Source organism: Lepidochelys kempii, chromosome 24, assembly GCF_965140285.1.
Source record: "Lepidochelys kempii isolate rLepKem1 chromosome 24, rLepKem1.hap1, whole genome shotgun sequence".
Taxonomy (NCBI): domain Eukaryota; kingdom Metazoa; phylum Chordata; order Testudines; family Cheloniidae; genus Lepidochelys; species Lepidochelys kempii.
The window spans coordinates 1,115,489-1,129,956 of NC_136403.1; the positions used below are offsets into that span (position 1 = coordinate 1,115,489).

Consider the following 14,468-nt stretch of genomic DNA (forward strand, 5'->3'; position numbering starts at 1 on the left):
AACTTCCGTATTATCAAAAACAACAAGGAGACCTTGTGGCACCTTAGAGACTAACAAATGTATTTGGGCATAAGCTTTTGTGGGCTAGAACCCACTTCATCCGATGCATGGAGTGGAAAATACAGGAACAAGTATAAATACAGGAAAGGATGGAGGTTGCCTTACAAGTGTGAGGTCAGTCTAAGGAGATAAATCAATTAACAGCAGGATACCAGGGGAGGAAAAATAACTTTTGAAGTGGTAATGAGTGGCCCAATACAGACAGTAATTTGTGGTAGCTAAGACATCTGTATGTCGCTTGCCTCCCAAGCTCCACTTCTTTTGTGAAAAAAATTGAGCTGTGGGATCGAAGTGAGAGTAAAAGCAAGCTGGGGAAACAAAAGTGAATCTGAACCACAGCGAAAGGAGGCAGAGCTGGACACAGAAGGGGATTTATTCCTGCTCTTTGTAAAGGGCATGTTAAGTTGGTTTGGGAATGGGACAGTGAAATCTGCTGGCACTTCTGCATCGTCCCTCTCTCTTTTAGTCAGAGACTTAGCCAGCAGCTGTGAGGTTTGTTTCTCCCAGTGAGATGACTTTTTGGTCTTGACTTAAACAGGGATTTTCCCCAAAGCGTATCTAGCTGGAAGGGCCTGTGTGTCTGTCGTTAACGAGCGGTGGTGACTATGGGGAGGGTAGCTGGAGGAGATCTGTGGCGGGGGCGGGGGTCTTCCAAGTCACATGGGTCTTACTGATGGGTGCTTCTGGCTAGACTGTTCTCCCGGCAGGACTCTCCCCCGTTGGCGAGGGGGGAAACCCAGCGGCCCGGGCTGCAGGAACAGGAGCCTCGCAGGCTGGGGCAGCTCCGAACCGAAGGCCCCGCTGCGCCGAGCAGGAGCGAGGCAGGCGCTGGGCTCCGCACGTGGCTCCGCTCAGTCGGGGGGGGGTCGCGTGCATTGCGCGTCATCACTCCTGCCGGGTCTCCCTCCGCACAACAGAGGCGGCGGCGGCGGCCGAGGGGGGTAAGGAGGCCGCTGGGAGGGGCGGGGAGCCCTGGCCGCATTGTAATCCAGGCTCTGCGGGGGGGGGCCTGGGGCACTCTGAGATAGGCGCGGGGGGGGGCCCTCCCCCCGTGCTCGCTCTTGCCTCCCCCTCCCCCCCCGCCTGGCACCCTTCCCCTCCCCCCGCCTGGTACCCTCCCCATGCTCACTCTTGCCTTCCCCCTCCCCCCGCCTGGCACCCCTCCCCCCGTGCTCGCTCTTGCCTCCCCCTCCCCCCCGCCTGGCACCCCTCCCCCCGTGCTCGCTCTTGCCTCCCCCTCCCCCCCACCTGGCACCCCTCCCCCCGTGCTCGCTCTTGCCTCCCCCTCCCCCCCGCCTGGCACCCCTCCCCCCGTGCTCGCTCTTGCCTCCCCTCCCCCCCACCTGGCACCCCTCCCCCCGTGCTCGCTCTTGCCTCCCCCTCCCCCCACCTGGCACCCCTCCCCCCGTGCTCGCTCTTGCCTCCCCCTCCCCCCACCTGTCACTCCTCCCCCCGCCTTGTACCCTCCCCATGCTCACTCTTGCCTTCCCCTCCCCCGCCTGGCACCCCTCCCCCCGTGCTCGCTCTTGCCTCCCCCTCCCCCCCGCCTGGCACCCCTCCCCCCCGTGCTCGCTCTTGCCTCCCCCTCCCCCCCCGCCTGGCACCCCTCCCCCCCGTGCTCGCTCTTGCCTCCCCCCTCCCCCCGCCTGGCACCCCCTCCCCCCGTGCTCGCTCTTGCCTCCCCCCTCCCCCCACCTGGCACTCCTCCCCCCCGCCTTGTACCCTCCCCATGCTCACTCTTGCCTTCCCCTCCCCCCGCCTGGCACCCCTCCCCCCCGTGCTCGCTCTTGCCTCCCCCTCCCCCCGCCTGGCACCCCTCCCCCCGCCTTGTACCCTCCCCATGCTCACTCTTGCCTCCCCCTCCCCCCGCCTGGCACCCCTCCCCCCATGCTCACTCTTGCCTCCCCCTTCCCCCGCCTGGCACCCCTCCCCCATGCTCACTCTTGCCTCCCCCTTCCCCTGCCTGGCACCCCTCCCCCCATGCTCACTCTTGCCTCCCCCTCCCCCCCGCCTGGCACCCCCTCCCCCCCGCCTTGTACCCTCCCCATGCTCGCTCTTGCCTCCCCCTTCCCCCCGCCTGGCACCCCTCCCCCCCCGTGCTCGCTCTTGCCTCCCCCTTCATCCGCCTGGCACCCCTCCCCCCCCGTGCTCGCTCTTGCCTCCCCCTCCCTGGCACCCCCTCCCCCCCCGTGCTCGCTCTTGCCTCCCCCCTCCCCCTGCCTGGCACCCCTCCACCCCGTGCTCGCTCTTGCCTTCCCCTCCCCCCCGCCTGGCACCCCTCCCCCCGTGCTCGCTCTTGCCTCCCCCTCCCCCCGCCTGGCACCCCTCCCCCCGTGCTCGCTCTTGCCTCCCCCTCCCCCCGCCTGGCACCCCTCCCCCGTGCTCGCTCTTGCCTCCCCCTCCCCCTGCCTGGCACCCCTCCCCCCCGTGCTCGCTCTTGCCTCCCCCTCCCCCCGCCTTGTACCCTCCCATGCTCACTCTTGCCTTCCCCTCCCCCCGCCTGGCACCCCTCCCCCCGTGCTCGCTCTTGCCTCCCCCTCCCCCCCGCCTGGCACCCCTCCCCCCGTGCTCGCTCTTTGCCTCCCCCTCGCCTGGCACCCCCTCCCCCCGTGCTCACTCTTGCCTTCCCCTCCCCCCGCCTGGCACCCCTCCCCCCGTGCTCACTCTTGCCTTCCCCTCCCCCCGCCTGGCACCCCTCCCCCCGTGCTCGCTCTTGCCTCCCCCTCCCCCCCGCCTGGCACCCCTCCCCCCGTGCTCGCTCTTGCCTCCCCCTCCCCCCGCCTGGCACCCCTCCCCCCGTGCTCACTCTTGCCTCCCCCTCCCCCCCGCCTGGCACCCCTCCCCCCGTGCTCACTCTTGCCTCCCCCTCCCCCCGCCTGGCACCCCTCCCCCCGTGCTCGCTCTTGCCTCCCCCTCGCCTGGCACCCCTCCCCCCGTGCTCACTCTTGCCTTCCCCTCCCCCCGCCTGGCACCCCTCCCCCCGTGCTCGCTCTTGCCTCCCCCTCGCCTGGGCACCCCTCCCCCCGTGCTCACTCTTGCCTCCCCCTCCCCCCCGCCTGGCACCCCTCCCCCCGTGCTCGCTCTTGCCTCCCCCTCGCCTGGCACCCCCTCCCCCCGTGCTCACTCTTGCCTCCCCCTCCCCCCCCGCCTGGCACTCCTCCCCCCCCCGTGCTCGCTCTTGCCTCCCCCTTCCTCCCGCCTGGCACCCCTCCCCCCCGTGCTCGCTCTTGCCTCCTCCTCCCCTGTACCCCTCCCCGTGCTCGCTCTTGCCTCCCCCTCCCCCTGCCTGGCACCCCTCCCCCCCGTGCTCGCTCTTGCCTCCCCCCTCCCCCCCGCCTGGCACCCCTCCCCCCGTGCTTGCTCTTGCCTCCCCCTCCCCCCCGCCTGGCACCCCTCCCCCCGTGCTTGCTCTTGCCCTCCGCCTCCCCCCCGCCTGGCACCCCCTCCCCCCGTGCTCGCTCTTGCTTCCCCCTCCCCCCGTGCTCGCTCTTGCCTCCCCCTTCCTCCGCCTGGCACCCCTCCCCCCCGTGCTCGCTCTTGCCTCCCCCTCCCCTGTACCCCTCCCCGTGCTCGCTCTTGCCTCCCCCTCCCCCTGCCTGGCACCCCTCCCCCCCGTGCTCGCTCTTGCCTCCCCCCTCCCCCCCGCCTGGCACCCCTCCCCCCGTGCTTGCTCTTGCCTCCGCCTCCCCCCCGCCTGGCACCCCTCCCCCCGTGCTCGCTCTTGCTTCCCCCTCCCCCCGTGCTCGCTCTTGCTTCCCCCTCCCCCCGTGCTCGCTCTTGCCTCCCCCTCCCCCCCGCCTGGCACCCCTCCCCCCGCCTTGTACCCTCCCCATGCTCACTCTTGCCTCCCCCTCCCCCCCGCCTGGCACCCCTCCCCCCGTGCTCGCTCTTGCCTCCCCCCTCCCCCCCGCCTGGCACCCCTCCCCCCGTGCTCGCTCTTGCCTCCCCTCCCACCCGCCTGGCACCCCTCCCCCCGTGCTCGCTCTTGCCTCCCCCTCCCCCCCGCCTGGCACCCCCTCCCCCCGTGCTCGCTCTTGCCTCCCCCTCCCCCCCCGCCTGGCACCCCTCCCCCCGTGCTCGCTCTTGCCTCCCCTTACCCCGCCTTGTACCCTCCCCGTGCTCGCTCTTGCCTCCCCCTCCCCCCTGCCTGGCACCCCTCCCCCCGTGCTCGCTCTTGCTTCCCCCTCCCCCCCGCCTGGCACCCCTCCCCCCGTGTTTGCTCTTGCCTCCCCCTCCCCCTGCCTGGCACCCCTGCCCCCGCCTTGTACCCTCCCCGTGCTCGCTCTTGCCTCCCCCTCCCCCCGCCTGGCACCCCTCCCCCCGTGCTCGCTCTTGCTTCCCCCTCCCCCCCGCCTGGCACCCCTCCCCCCGTGTTTGCTCTTGCCTCCCCCTCCCCCTGCCTGGCACCCCTGCCCCCGCCTTGTACCCTCCCCATGCTCACTCTTGCCTCCCCCTTCCCCCACCTGGCATCCCTCCCCGTGCTCGCTCTTGCTTCCCCCTCCCCCCCGCCTGGCACCCCTCCCCCCGTGCTCGCTCTTGCCTCCCCCCTCCCACCGCCTGGCACCCCTCCCCTTGCTCATTCCCCCCAGTGCATTGCACGCTTCCTCTTGCTCAGTTGCCCCTCCCCTTACTCATTCTCCCCCCTCCCTGGTGTATGGCACCCCTCCCCTGCTCATTTCCCTCCCTGCACCCCACAGGTAGCCCAGATATACTTACCTATGATGGAAGGAGGGAGCCCAGATATACTTACCTATGATGGAAGGAGCATGTTCCTGGGTTTTCACACATGCACTGTCCCGCAGTGGGGCGCACAGATCAGTTTAAGTGGGGCAGATACATTTAATGTCACCGGGGTGTGCCTAAAGGAGCAGGTCAAGTAATTAAGAATGGTGGTGTGGGATCAAGGCTGGGAAAGGGATTTGATTTGAAGAAATTCATGCTCTTTCCTTATGAAATGCCCGTATGAGGAACTGCCATGTGACCACATTCATTCACTAGCACATCCTCCCTCAGCACCAAACACATCAGCTCAGAGGCAGGATGATGCAGGAGAGATGAACAGTTGCCCCAGGTTGCTGAGGGAATAGAATGATGTGCACTTGAGCAGGTGGCAGGTTAGCGATTGGCTGGGCCAGCTGTCAGAAGGAAGTGGAGTGGAGATAGATGGAGAGCCCTAGACATCATCATTCCACTGTCAAAGAGAGCCCTTTCCTAATCCAGAGAGGGAGATGTAGCTGCTTTCCACCCCAAGAGTAATTTATAAATATCTGTTGCAAGGCTTCATGTTTTCACTTGGTTCCTTAACACAACAAGGAAAAATTCAATGCAATTAAAAAGCAGCATACCTTACAATTGGTAAAAGAACGTCTTTTTTACATCAATATTAAATTGCAGAACTTGTTGGGACAATATTTATTCAGATAGTTTAGCAGGATTAAAACAAGATTAGATGTTTATATGAATATCAAACACTTAGCTAGTGTAACATTAAGATAAAGTTACCAGGGCCATTGATCTTGCTTCAGAGCATAAACTGTGGTCAGGATGAAATTTCAACCCTTGTTTAACTGATAAGGTTTACTGAGAGCAAGGTTAGGCTGATGTCACACGGGATACAAAATGGATGGACCACTGATCTGGGATGACAGTCCCCTTGTGCCTGCCATCTCTCAATAATTTAAGAGAAAAATTCATTTGCCAGTCTGTTTGCTCACTAGAAGGGGAAAGAATGAATAAATTGTAGAGGGAAAATAAAACTCACTCTTCTGCACCCCCACAGTTGCCAATAGGGTTGTGGTTCCCAAACTTTTTACCTCATGTCCCCCCTTACTCTAGTGCATGCTCCCCCCCCCCCCCGCCCGGTTCTGGGAGAGGCACGTGGACCGGGTAAGGGGGCCAAGGCTGGGGCCACCGTTGGGGGCTGGGGCAGGACAGGGCCGGGGCCAGCAGCCACATCTGGAAGCAGAGACCTGGAAGCAGGGCTGGCAGCTAGTGCCCTGAGTGCAGGCCCGCAGCCGGTGCCCTGGGTGAGGGGCTGGTGGCCGGGGCTGGGCCAGGAGCGGAGCTGGGTGTCGCTTCCATCACGCTCCCTCCAAACATTCCTCTGCATCCCCCCAGGGGATCTCTGCAATAGAGGCTGCCGACAGTAGTGTCTAGGGGCCTCAGTTGAGATCAGAGCCGACACTGTGCATTCAGACAGTAAGAGACAGTCACTGCCCCAAACATCTTACGGTCCAAATAGACAAGACAAAGGGTGTGGGGGAGGGGAAAAAGGAGGCACAGACAGGGGAAGTGACTTGCCCAGGGTCACACAGGAGGTCAGTGGTTCTCTGGATTCACGTCCCAGTGCTCTGTCCACTTGATCCACTGCCTCCTCAAAGGAAAGGCTGGCAGAATTGCCAGGCTCTTGAAATTGCTGGCAATCCAGGGTACGCATCAGGGACAAGAAGTAGCTTTATTGTGACTTCACCAGACGTGCTGCAGTGCTGTATGGGTAGATGTGCCCTTAAAAACTACAAATGTAATTAATGGTCTTGGCACTCATTACCTTCAAAGCATCGTACAGACAATACATAATGAATCCTCACAACACTCCTGTCAGCTAGGGGAGTCATGTAACCTTTTTATACAGCCAGGGAATCAAGCTCTTAGCCCTTCTCTACACTACAAATTACCTTGGTATAATTTACGTTGCTCAGGGTTGTGGATAATCAACACCCCTGAGCACCATAAGTTACACTGACCTAAGCACCGGTGTAGACTGTGCTGTGTCAGCGGGAGAGCTTCTCCCGCTAACGTAGCTACTGCCTCTCACGGAAGGAGGTATTAAGCTGACGGGAAAGCTGGCTCCCATCAGTTTAGAGCGTCTTCACCAGAAGTGCTGCAGCAGCGCAGTTGTAAATAATGTAGTGTAGACATAGCTTGAGAAGCGATTTCCTCAAGGCCAGAGCTTTCCTCAGAGCGCGGTTCAGCCCCTAGCATCCCTGCCAGACTCTAGTCAGCTTCACACCACAGTTCAGGAACACAGGTGCGAGTGTCCTGGGAACGGAGAGAGGAATGTTCTCAGTAATCTGATTTATGGCTTTAAATTCCTGCAAAACAAAATCTTCCACCAAAGAGCCCTTTTCAAGTCTCCCCCACTCCTGCCACTTGGAAGTGGAGTGGAGAAATGCACACCCTTTCTTTCACCAGGTTCTAACAAAAGGGAAACTAGAACCAGCTGTCTTGAGGACCAGGAATGTGCCCAGGAATGAGAGACAGTTCCTGACTGCAGAGTACAGAGGGTAGCCGTGTTAGTCTGTATCCACAAAAGCAACGAAAGCTTATGACCAAATAAATCTGTTAGTCTTTAAGATGCCACCAGGCTCCTCATTGTTTTTGCGTAGTACAGTTTGATTAAAAGTTTGTAAGCCACTGTTTTAAACCAGAGCCAGCTGCAGCAGGAGATGGGTAGAAGGGGATGTATGTGTGGGCTCTGCATGAAAGCCCTGCTCTCTCCTGTTGGGATTATGGAACAGATGTGCCCTGGGCGCTAAGGGCTGCCCAACCCTCAGTGAAACAGGACACCAGGCAAAACAGAGAAGTGAGAGTTAGCTGGAAGAAAATGAAACCGAAACTTAGCTTGGAGCCATTTTAAGTTGACCGAGTGGCTGATTAGTTGTTAGCTCCATGCTGGGCAGAGGGGAAGGGGTGATTAGCCTGTTTCTGTTGTTTGTAAAAAGTGCAGAGGTACTGAGCTTTTCTGTATCTAGCAGCCATTTGTGAGCTCTGCCTGCGACTGTTTGGCTGGCACAGGGAAGAGCTGCTCCCGTCAGTGTTTCAGTTGCCTTTCAACTTCTCCTAGCAGTGTGTGTCTGTGGTTAGAGAGACAAGGTGGGGCAGGCAATATCTTCTGTTGGACCAACTTCTGTTGGGGAGAGAGACAAGCTTTTGAAATACACAGATCTCTTTTTCAGGTCTGGGAACGGCAGTAAGAGTGTCACAGCTAGGTACAAGATCAGACAGATAGTTTAACATAAGTAATTAGCTCATATTCTAAGGGACCATTCAAGGTGAAGTGGAGATAGTTTACAGTTTGGGAACAGTTCTTTACCTTCTGATCAGTTAAATGAATTGTACTTGTCAGCTTGGGCAACAACAAGGTAAGAGCAACTTCTAAACCCTTCCTTCCTCTTCCAGGCATGTTGTGTGTTCTAAGGATTTCTTTTTAAACTTGGCCAGTGGAACAGATGTGTGTCTCCTAGTAACTAATAGAACTGTGATGGCCGTGTGCAGGAAAAGGGATGCTCATTACTCTTGGGTAACAAGAAGGAGATGTTTCAGAGTAGCAGCCGTGTTAGTCTGTATTCGCAAAAAGAAAAGGAGTACTTGTGGCACCTTAGAGACTAACAAATATATTTGAGCATAAGCATCCGATGAAGTGAGCTGTAGCTCACGAAAGCTTATGCTCAAATAAATTTGTTAGTCTCTAAGGTGCCACAAGTACTCCTTTTCTTTTTAAGAAGGAGATGTAGCGCTCCTACCTGCTGCACTCAAAATCCGGAGCACATCACTTGGTATCAGTATGGGGTGAACCAGGAAAAAATGCAAGCGGGGGCTGTTTGTGACACTGTTTAGTGCAAGTGAAATTTCAAATGGCCTTAGAACGTTGACCATGTCTATACTAGCACTTATGTCGACAGTGTTGCTGGCATAAACAGTCGTGTGGACAGCGCTGTCATCCCACCGCTCGTTGAGCTGGTTTTATTATGTCAATGAGCGCACTCTCTCTCTGGATCGGTACAGCTGTGCCGCAGTAAGCCTGCACGTGTAGACATGGCCTTTGATTCTGCACAATAAGGCTGATGCTAAGTGGCATGGCTGGTGTCTGGGGTACTCTTGAGCTGAGTCATTGTGCAAGCACTTACTAATTAGCTCACTTGCAGTGTCCTGTGTTTTTCTCCCTATTTTTAAGGCGATGTAATTATCTATCCACTTACATCCCCCACTTGGTCGCTTTCTGTGTGGGGGTGTAAGTAATCAGTTCTGTTCCTGCACAGGTTCCCTTATAAAGATCTGGGGCATAAATGTTCTGTTGGGGATATGGTTTCTGTCACTTTATGTTCACATTCGGCTGCTGTCACGCTTGGGTAGGATTAGAGCATCCCATCAATAGTAGTGGCTAGCTTTTTCTTTAATTTTAAAAAATCGAGTGTATCATTCCAGGTTCCAGCCTGACCACTCAGACCAAAATTCATTTGTAATCAAATGATGTTGCCACGTTTGTGACTGGTGTGAGCTGGATTTGAACTGCAGTCCTAAAAGGCTCTGCATCCTATTACCAACCCTCTACGCTATCTGGTTCCCATGTATCTTATCTCTTTAAAGCATCGTGAAATGAGAGAATGAGTTGTATAGGTCACACTCTATCAAGGGAGGAAGGAATGTTCTTGTGGACTGAGCCACAAGTTAGGAGTTTGTGTTCTATTTCCATCTCTGCAGACTCACTGTGTGATGCTTGGCAAGCCACTTGACCTCTCTGGGACTTGTTTTCCCATATGTGAAATGGGAGAATCGTGCTTGGAAAGCGCACTGAGATCCTTAGATGTAGGGCACAATGGATGGGCAAAATATGATCATGATTGAGCCAGCCTGAAATATCCAACAACCAGTGAGGGTGCTGAGTCTTAAGAATGAAGTTGTTTCTCATTGTTAGGCTCATTCAGAATTCCTTTCAGGTCAGTTTTGTGTTTGGGGCAGGGGCTTGGACAAACACTTTGTCAGTTTCATTTACCTGGCATGCATGAGTAGCATAGCAACAGGGTTTGTAGACAAGCTTAGAAAGAAGATGGTTATATATTGTCTTGGAGTGGAGAGGCTGGTCATACTGTACTTCTGGGCTCCTCTGGAAGTGTAATTGAGTTTTGAACCCTTGTTCTTTCCTTTTGGCAGGCCGCTGTGCAGCAATTGTGCAAGTGGAAAGTGAACCACAGCTGCCTCTCTTCTGGTGTGCAAGAGCCCAGATTCACACTTGCATTCCAGCAGCACGCTATGAACACAGGTTTTGGTCGAAGCAAAGGCTCTTATCAAACACCCCCAAAACATAACTACTGCAGTCCTAATCCAGCCTTTTTTAATAACTCTCTCGTCCCACAGGGAAGTAATCTCGACAGACTCAGAAACCAGCAGATACAGTTCCTATTGGGGCGAATCACTGAAGCTCCCCTGTACCCATTTTGCGAACAAAGGCCACAAGTAGAACAACACATCAGGGGTCCGCGAGCTGCTGTACCAATTCCTAGAGGGAGTGGGCACAACAGCTGGGGCACAGCTGGGAGATTTAGACCCCCGTATATCAGTCAGCAAACGCAAAGCTTACCGTCTTATCCCCCAACTCAGTACAACTACAGAAAATCAGAAAGGGAATTTGACCACTTCAACCTGAGTTTCCAGAGACTGACTGTTGCTGGGCAAGACAGGGAGCAAGAAATTTTGACAATTTTAGGGCAGCTTAGGCGGGGGGAGTCCTGTACTGTTCACGAACTCGCCCATAAACTTAAAACCCGAAAGAAAGAAGTCAATCATTATCTGTACAAACTTCTCCAGGAAGGTAAATTGCATAAAGGAGGAGAGACGCCCCCGTTGTGGCGGATCGCAGACAGATCTGGCTCTGTAGGGGCCGTGCACAAAGGAAGTGCCACCGCCGACGGGAATCATTGCAAAGACGCAGCTTCTGAGAGTCAAGAAAAGGAAAGCTCCACGGTTAGCTCAGAAGACAATACCGAATCTCCCATCATGGCTGAAGTCAAGGAGAAAATCTGTAACTATTTGTTCAATGTCACAGACTCCACAGCATACAACCTTGCAAAAAACATTGGTTTTTCAAAGGCCAAGGATGTTAACGCCACTCTCAGTGCCCTGGAAAAACTGGGAGAGGTCCACAAGGAGAACACAACCCCCCCAAAATGGTCCCTCACTGACAAGAAACGGGAGCGGATGCAGATCAAGGTAAAAGCCAATGAAGTAACGGAAATGGCACCTCCCGCCCCAGAGCCAGAGTTTCCAGCTGCCTGCGTAGAACCAGATCTGCAGGAGAGTGTGTTGCCTTTCACAGAGGTAAAGATGGAAGAAGAAGAAAATGTAAAGAATGGACAGCAAGCCTCTGAGCAAACAGAACAGACTGACACTCCTGACCCAGGCCTGCGAGCCCGGAAGCCCAGATACCGCTTCATGAACTATGACAACTCTGAAAATGGCAAGTGGGCCACAGATGACATTCCAGATGACTTGAATGCCATCAATAAGCAGGCGGATGAGTGGAGATGCATCATGGAATCCCCCTCATCTCCCAGCTACGCTGCCCAGTTTGATACTGCTTTCCAGTGTACGCCCTTAGAAAAGCTGATTGCCTGTCAGGAGAAGAACCCAGTCAGCGGCCTCATCGAATATAGCCAGTACACTTACCAGCGCTGTGAATTTGCCCTTTTGGAGCAGAGCGGACCCTCACATGAACCAAGGTAAGAAAGAGAACATGGGTTTTCTTTGCTATTATTTTCTGATTAAAGAGAGGTACATAATCTAAATTATGATTTAATTGGTATCACAGAGACTTGTTGGGATAAGTCTCATGGGTGGAATATTGGTATAGAGGGGCATAGCTTGATCAGAGAGTACAGGCAGGGAGAAAAGGGAGGAGGGGGTTACATTGTATATAAAGGATATAGACACTTGTTCTGAGGTCCAGAAGGAGGTGGGAGGCAGACCAGTTGAGAGTCTCTGGGTAAAGATAAAAGGGTTAAAAAATATGGATGATGTCTTAGTCGGGTCTGCTATAGACCACCCAGTCAGGAGCAGAGGTAGATGAGGTATTTCTACAGCAAATAACAGAAATATCCAAAACATAGGACCTAGTAGTAATGGGGAACTTTAACGAAGCAGACTTCTGTTGGGAATGTAATATGGCAAAACACAACATTTCCAATAAGTTCTTGGAGACAATTTTTTGTTCCAGAAAGTGAGGAAGTAACCAGGGGGACACCCATTTTAGACTGGATTCTGACCAACAGGGAGGAATTGGTAGTGAATCTGAAAGTGAAAGGTGATGTGGGTAACAGTGATTATGAAATGACAGATTTCATGAGTCTAGGGAGAGCAGCAGAACAAGGCTACTGGACTTTCAAAAAGCCGACTTTAAGCGACACTGAGGACTGGTAGATAGGATCCCGTGGGAAGAAAATCTAAGGGAAAAAGGTGTTCAGGAGAGCTGGCAGTTCCTCAAGGAGACCATATTAAAGGCACCACTGCAAACTATTCCAATGCAAAGGAAAGATAAGAAAAACATTAAGAGGTCAACATGGCTCCATCAGGAGCTCTTTAATGACCTGGAAATCAAAAGGGAATCCTACAAAAAGTGGAAACATGGTCACATTGCTGAGGAGTACAAAAGAACAGCACAATATCAGAAAATTTGTGTAGGGACAAAATCAGAAAGGCAAAGGCACAAAATGAGTGCCACCTGGCAAGAAACATAGAAGGCAATAAGAAGAGGTTCTTTAAATACATTAGGAGCAAGAGAAAGATGAAGGAAAGCGTAGGTCCTCTACTTGGGAAAGGTTTCAGAGTGGCAGCCATGTTAGTCTGTATCAGCAAAAACAAGGAGTCTTTGTGGCACCTTAGAGGCTAACAAATTTATTTGGGCATAACATTTTGTGGGCTAAAACCCACTTCATCAGATGCATGGAGTGGGGGGAAAAAAAACGTAGGCAGGTATATATACACAGTACCTGAAAGGATGGGAGTTGCCTTACCAAGTGGGGAGTCAGTGCTAATGAGACAATTCAGTTAAAGTGGAAGTGGGCTAATCTCAACAGTAGAATACCAAGGGAGGAAAAATCACTTTTGAAGTGGTAATGAGGCCAATGTAAACAGGGTGACCCATTTCAAACAATTGTCAAGAAGGTGTTACTCACCTGTTACTACTGTTACTCAAAAAGAAAAGGAGTACTTGTGGCACCTTAGAGACTAACCAATTTATTTGAGCATGAGCTTTCGTGAGCTACAGCTCACTTCATCGGATACATACTGTGAAAAGTGTAGATCTTTTTATATAAAAAAAACTACACTTATATAAAAAGATCTTCTACACTTTCCACAGTATGCATCCGATGAAGTGAGGTGTAGCTCACGAAAGCTTATGCTCAGATAAATTGGTTAGTCTCTAAGGTGCCACAAGTACTCCTTTTCTTTTTGCGAATACAGACTAACACGGCTGTTACTCTGAAACCTACTGTTACTCGCACCTTCTTGTCAATTGTTTGAAATGGGCCACCCTATTTACATTGGCCTCATTACCACTTCAGAAGTGATTTTTCCTCCCTTCATCGGATGAAGTGAGCTGTAGCTCATGAAAGCTTATGCTCAAATAAATTTGTTAGTCTCTAAGGTGCCACAAGTACTCCTTTTCTTTTTGCAGATACAGACTAACACGGCTGTTACTCTGAAACTTTTCCTCCCTTGGTATTCTATTGTTGAGATTAGCCCACTTCCACTTTGATTTAATTGTCTCGTTAGCACTGACCCCCCACTTGGTAAGGCAACTCCCATCCTTTCATGTGCTGTGTATATATACCTGCCTACTGTTTTTTTTCCCACTCCATGCATCTGATGACATGGGTTTTAGCCCGCGAAAGCTTATGCCCAAATATATGTGTTAGTCTCTAAGGTGCCACAAGGCCGCCTCGTTGTTTTCGCTTGGGAAAGGAGAGCTAATAACTGGTGACATCAAGAAAGCTGAGGTGCTTCGTGCCTATTTTGCTTCAGTCTTCACTAAAAAAGTTAATTGTGACCAGATGCTCAACACAAATACCCTTAACAACTGGGGGGAAGGAATGCAAGTCAAAATAGGGAAAGAACGGGTTAAAGAGTATTTAGATAAGTTAGATGTATTCACGTCATCAGGGCCGATCAGACTCATCCTACGGTAGTTCAGGAACTAGCTGAAGCAATTATTTTTGAGAACTCCTGGAGGATGGAAGAGGTTCCAGAAGACTAGAGACGGGCAAATGTAATACCTTGCTGCAAACAGGGGAAGGAATAGGATGTGGAGAATAATAAGACCAGTCAGCCTAACATCAGTACCTGAAAAGATACTAGAGCAAATTATAAAACAATCAGTTAGTGAGCACCTGGAGGATAATGGGGTTGTAAGGAATAGTCGGCATGGATTTGTCAAGAACAAATCATGCCAGGCCAACTTAACTTCCTTCTTTGACAGGGTTACTGGCCCAGTGGATGGGGGGAAGCAGTAGACGTGATATACCTTGATTTTTAGTCAGGCTTTTGACACAGTCCCTGATGACAGTCTCATAAGCAAACGAGGAAAATGTGGTCTAGATGACAGTACTATAAGGTGGGTGCACAGCTGGTTAAAA

At 53.8% G+C, this 14,468-nt stretch overlaps 1 protein-coding gene across 6 annotated transcripts in view; it reads left to right on the plus strand.

The window, feature by feature from the left end:
• Nucleotides 1-14,468, plus strand: part of ADAR (adenosine deaminase RNA specific) — a 32,230-nt gene that overhangs the window by 2,422 nt on the left and 15,340 nt on the right. For 2 of the 6 annotated variants that reach the window (XM_073322873.2, XM_073322876.2), the window contains exon 2: nucleotides 9,991-11,555. In XM_073322873.2, the coding sequence (XP_073178974.1) occupies nucleotides 10,090-11,555 (1,466 nt within the window). In that variant the 5' untranslated portion in view covers nucleotides 9,991-10,089. Of the gene's footprint in view, nucleotides 1-927; nucleotides 1,002-5,378; nucleotides 5,416-6,753; nucleotides 8,202-9,990; nucleotides 11,556-14,468 lie in introns of those variants that run through there. The other 4 variants (XM_078850534.1, XM_073322877.1, XM_073322874.2 and 1 more) reach the window with 4 other exon arrangements.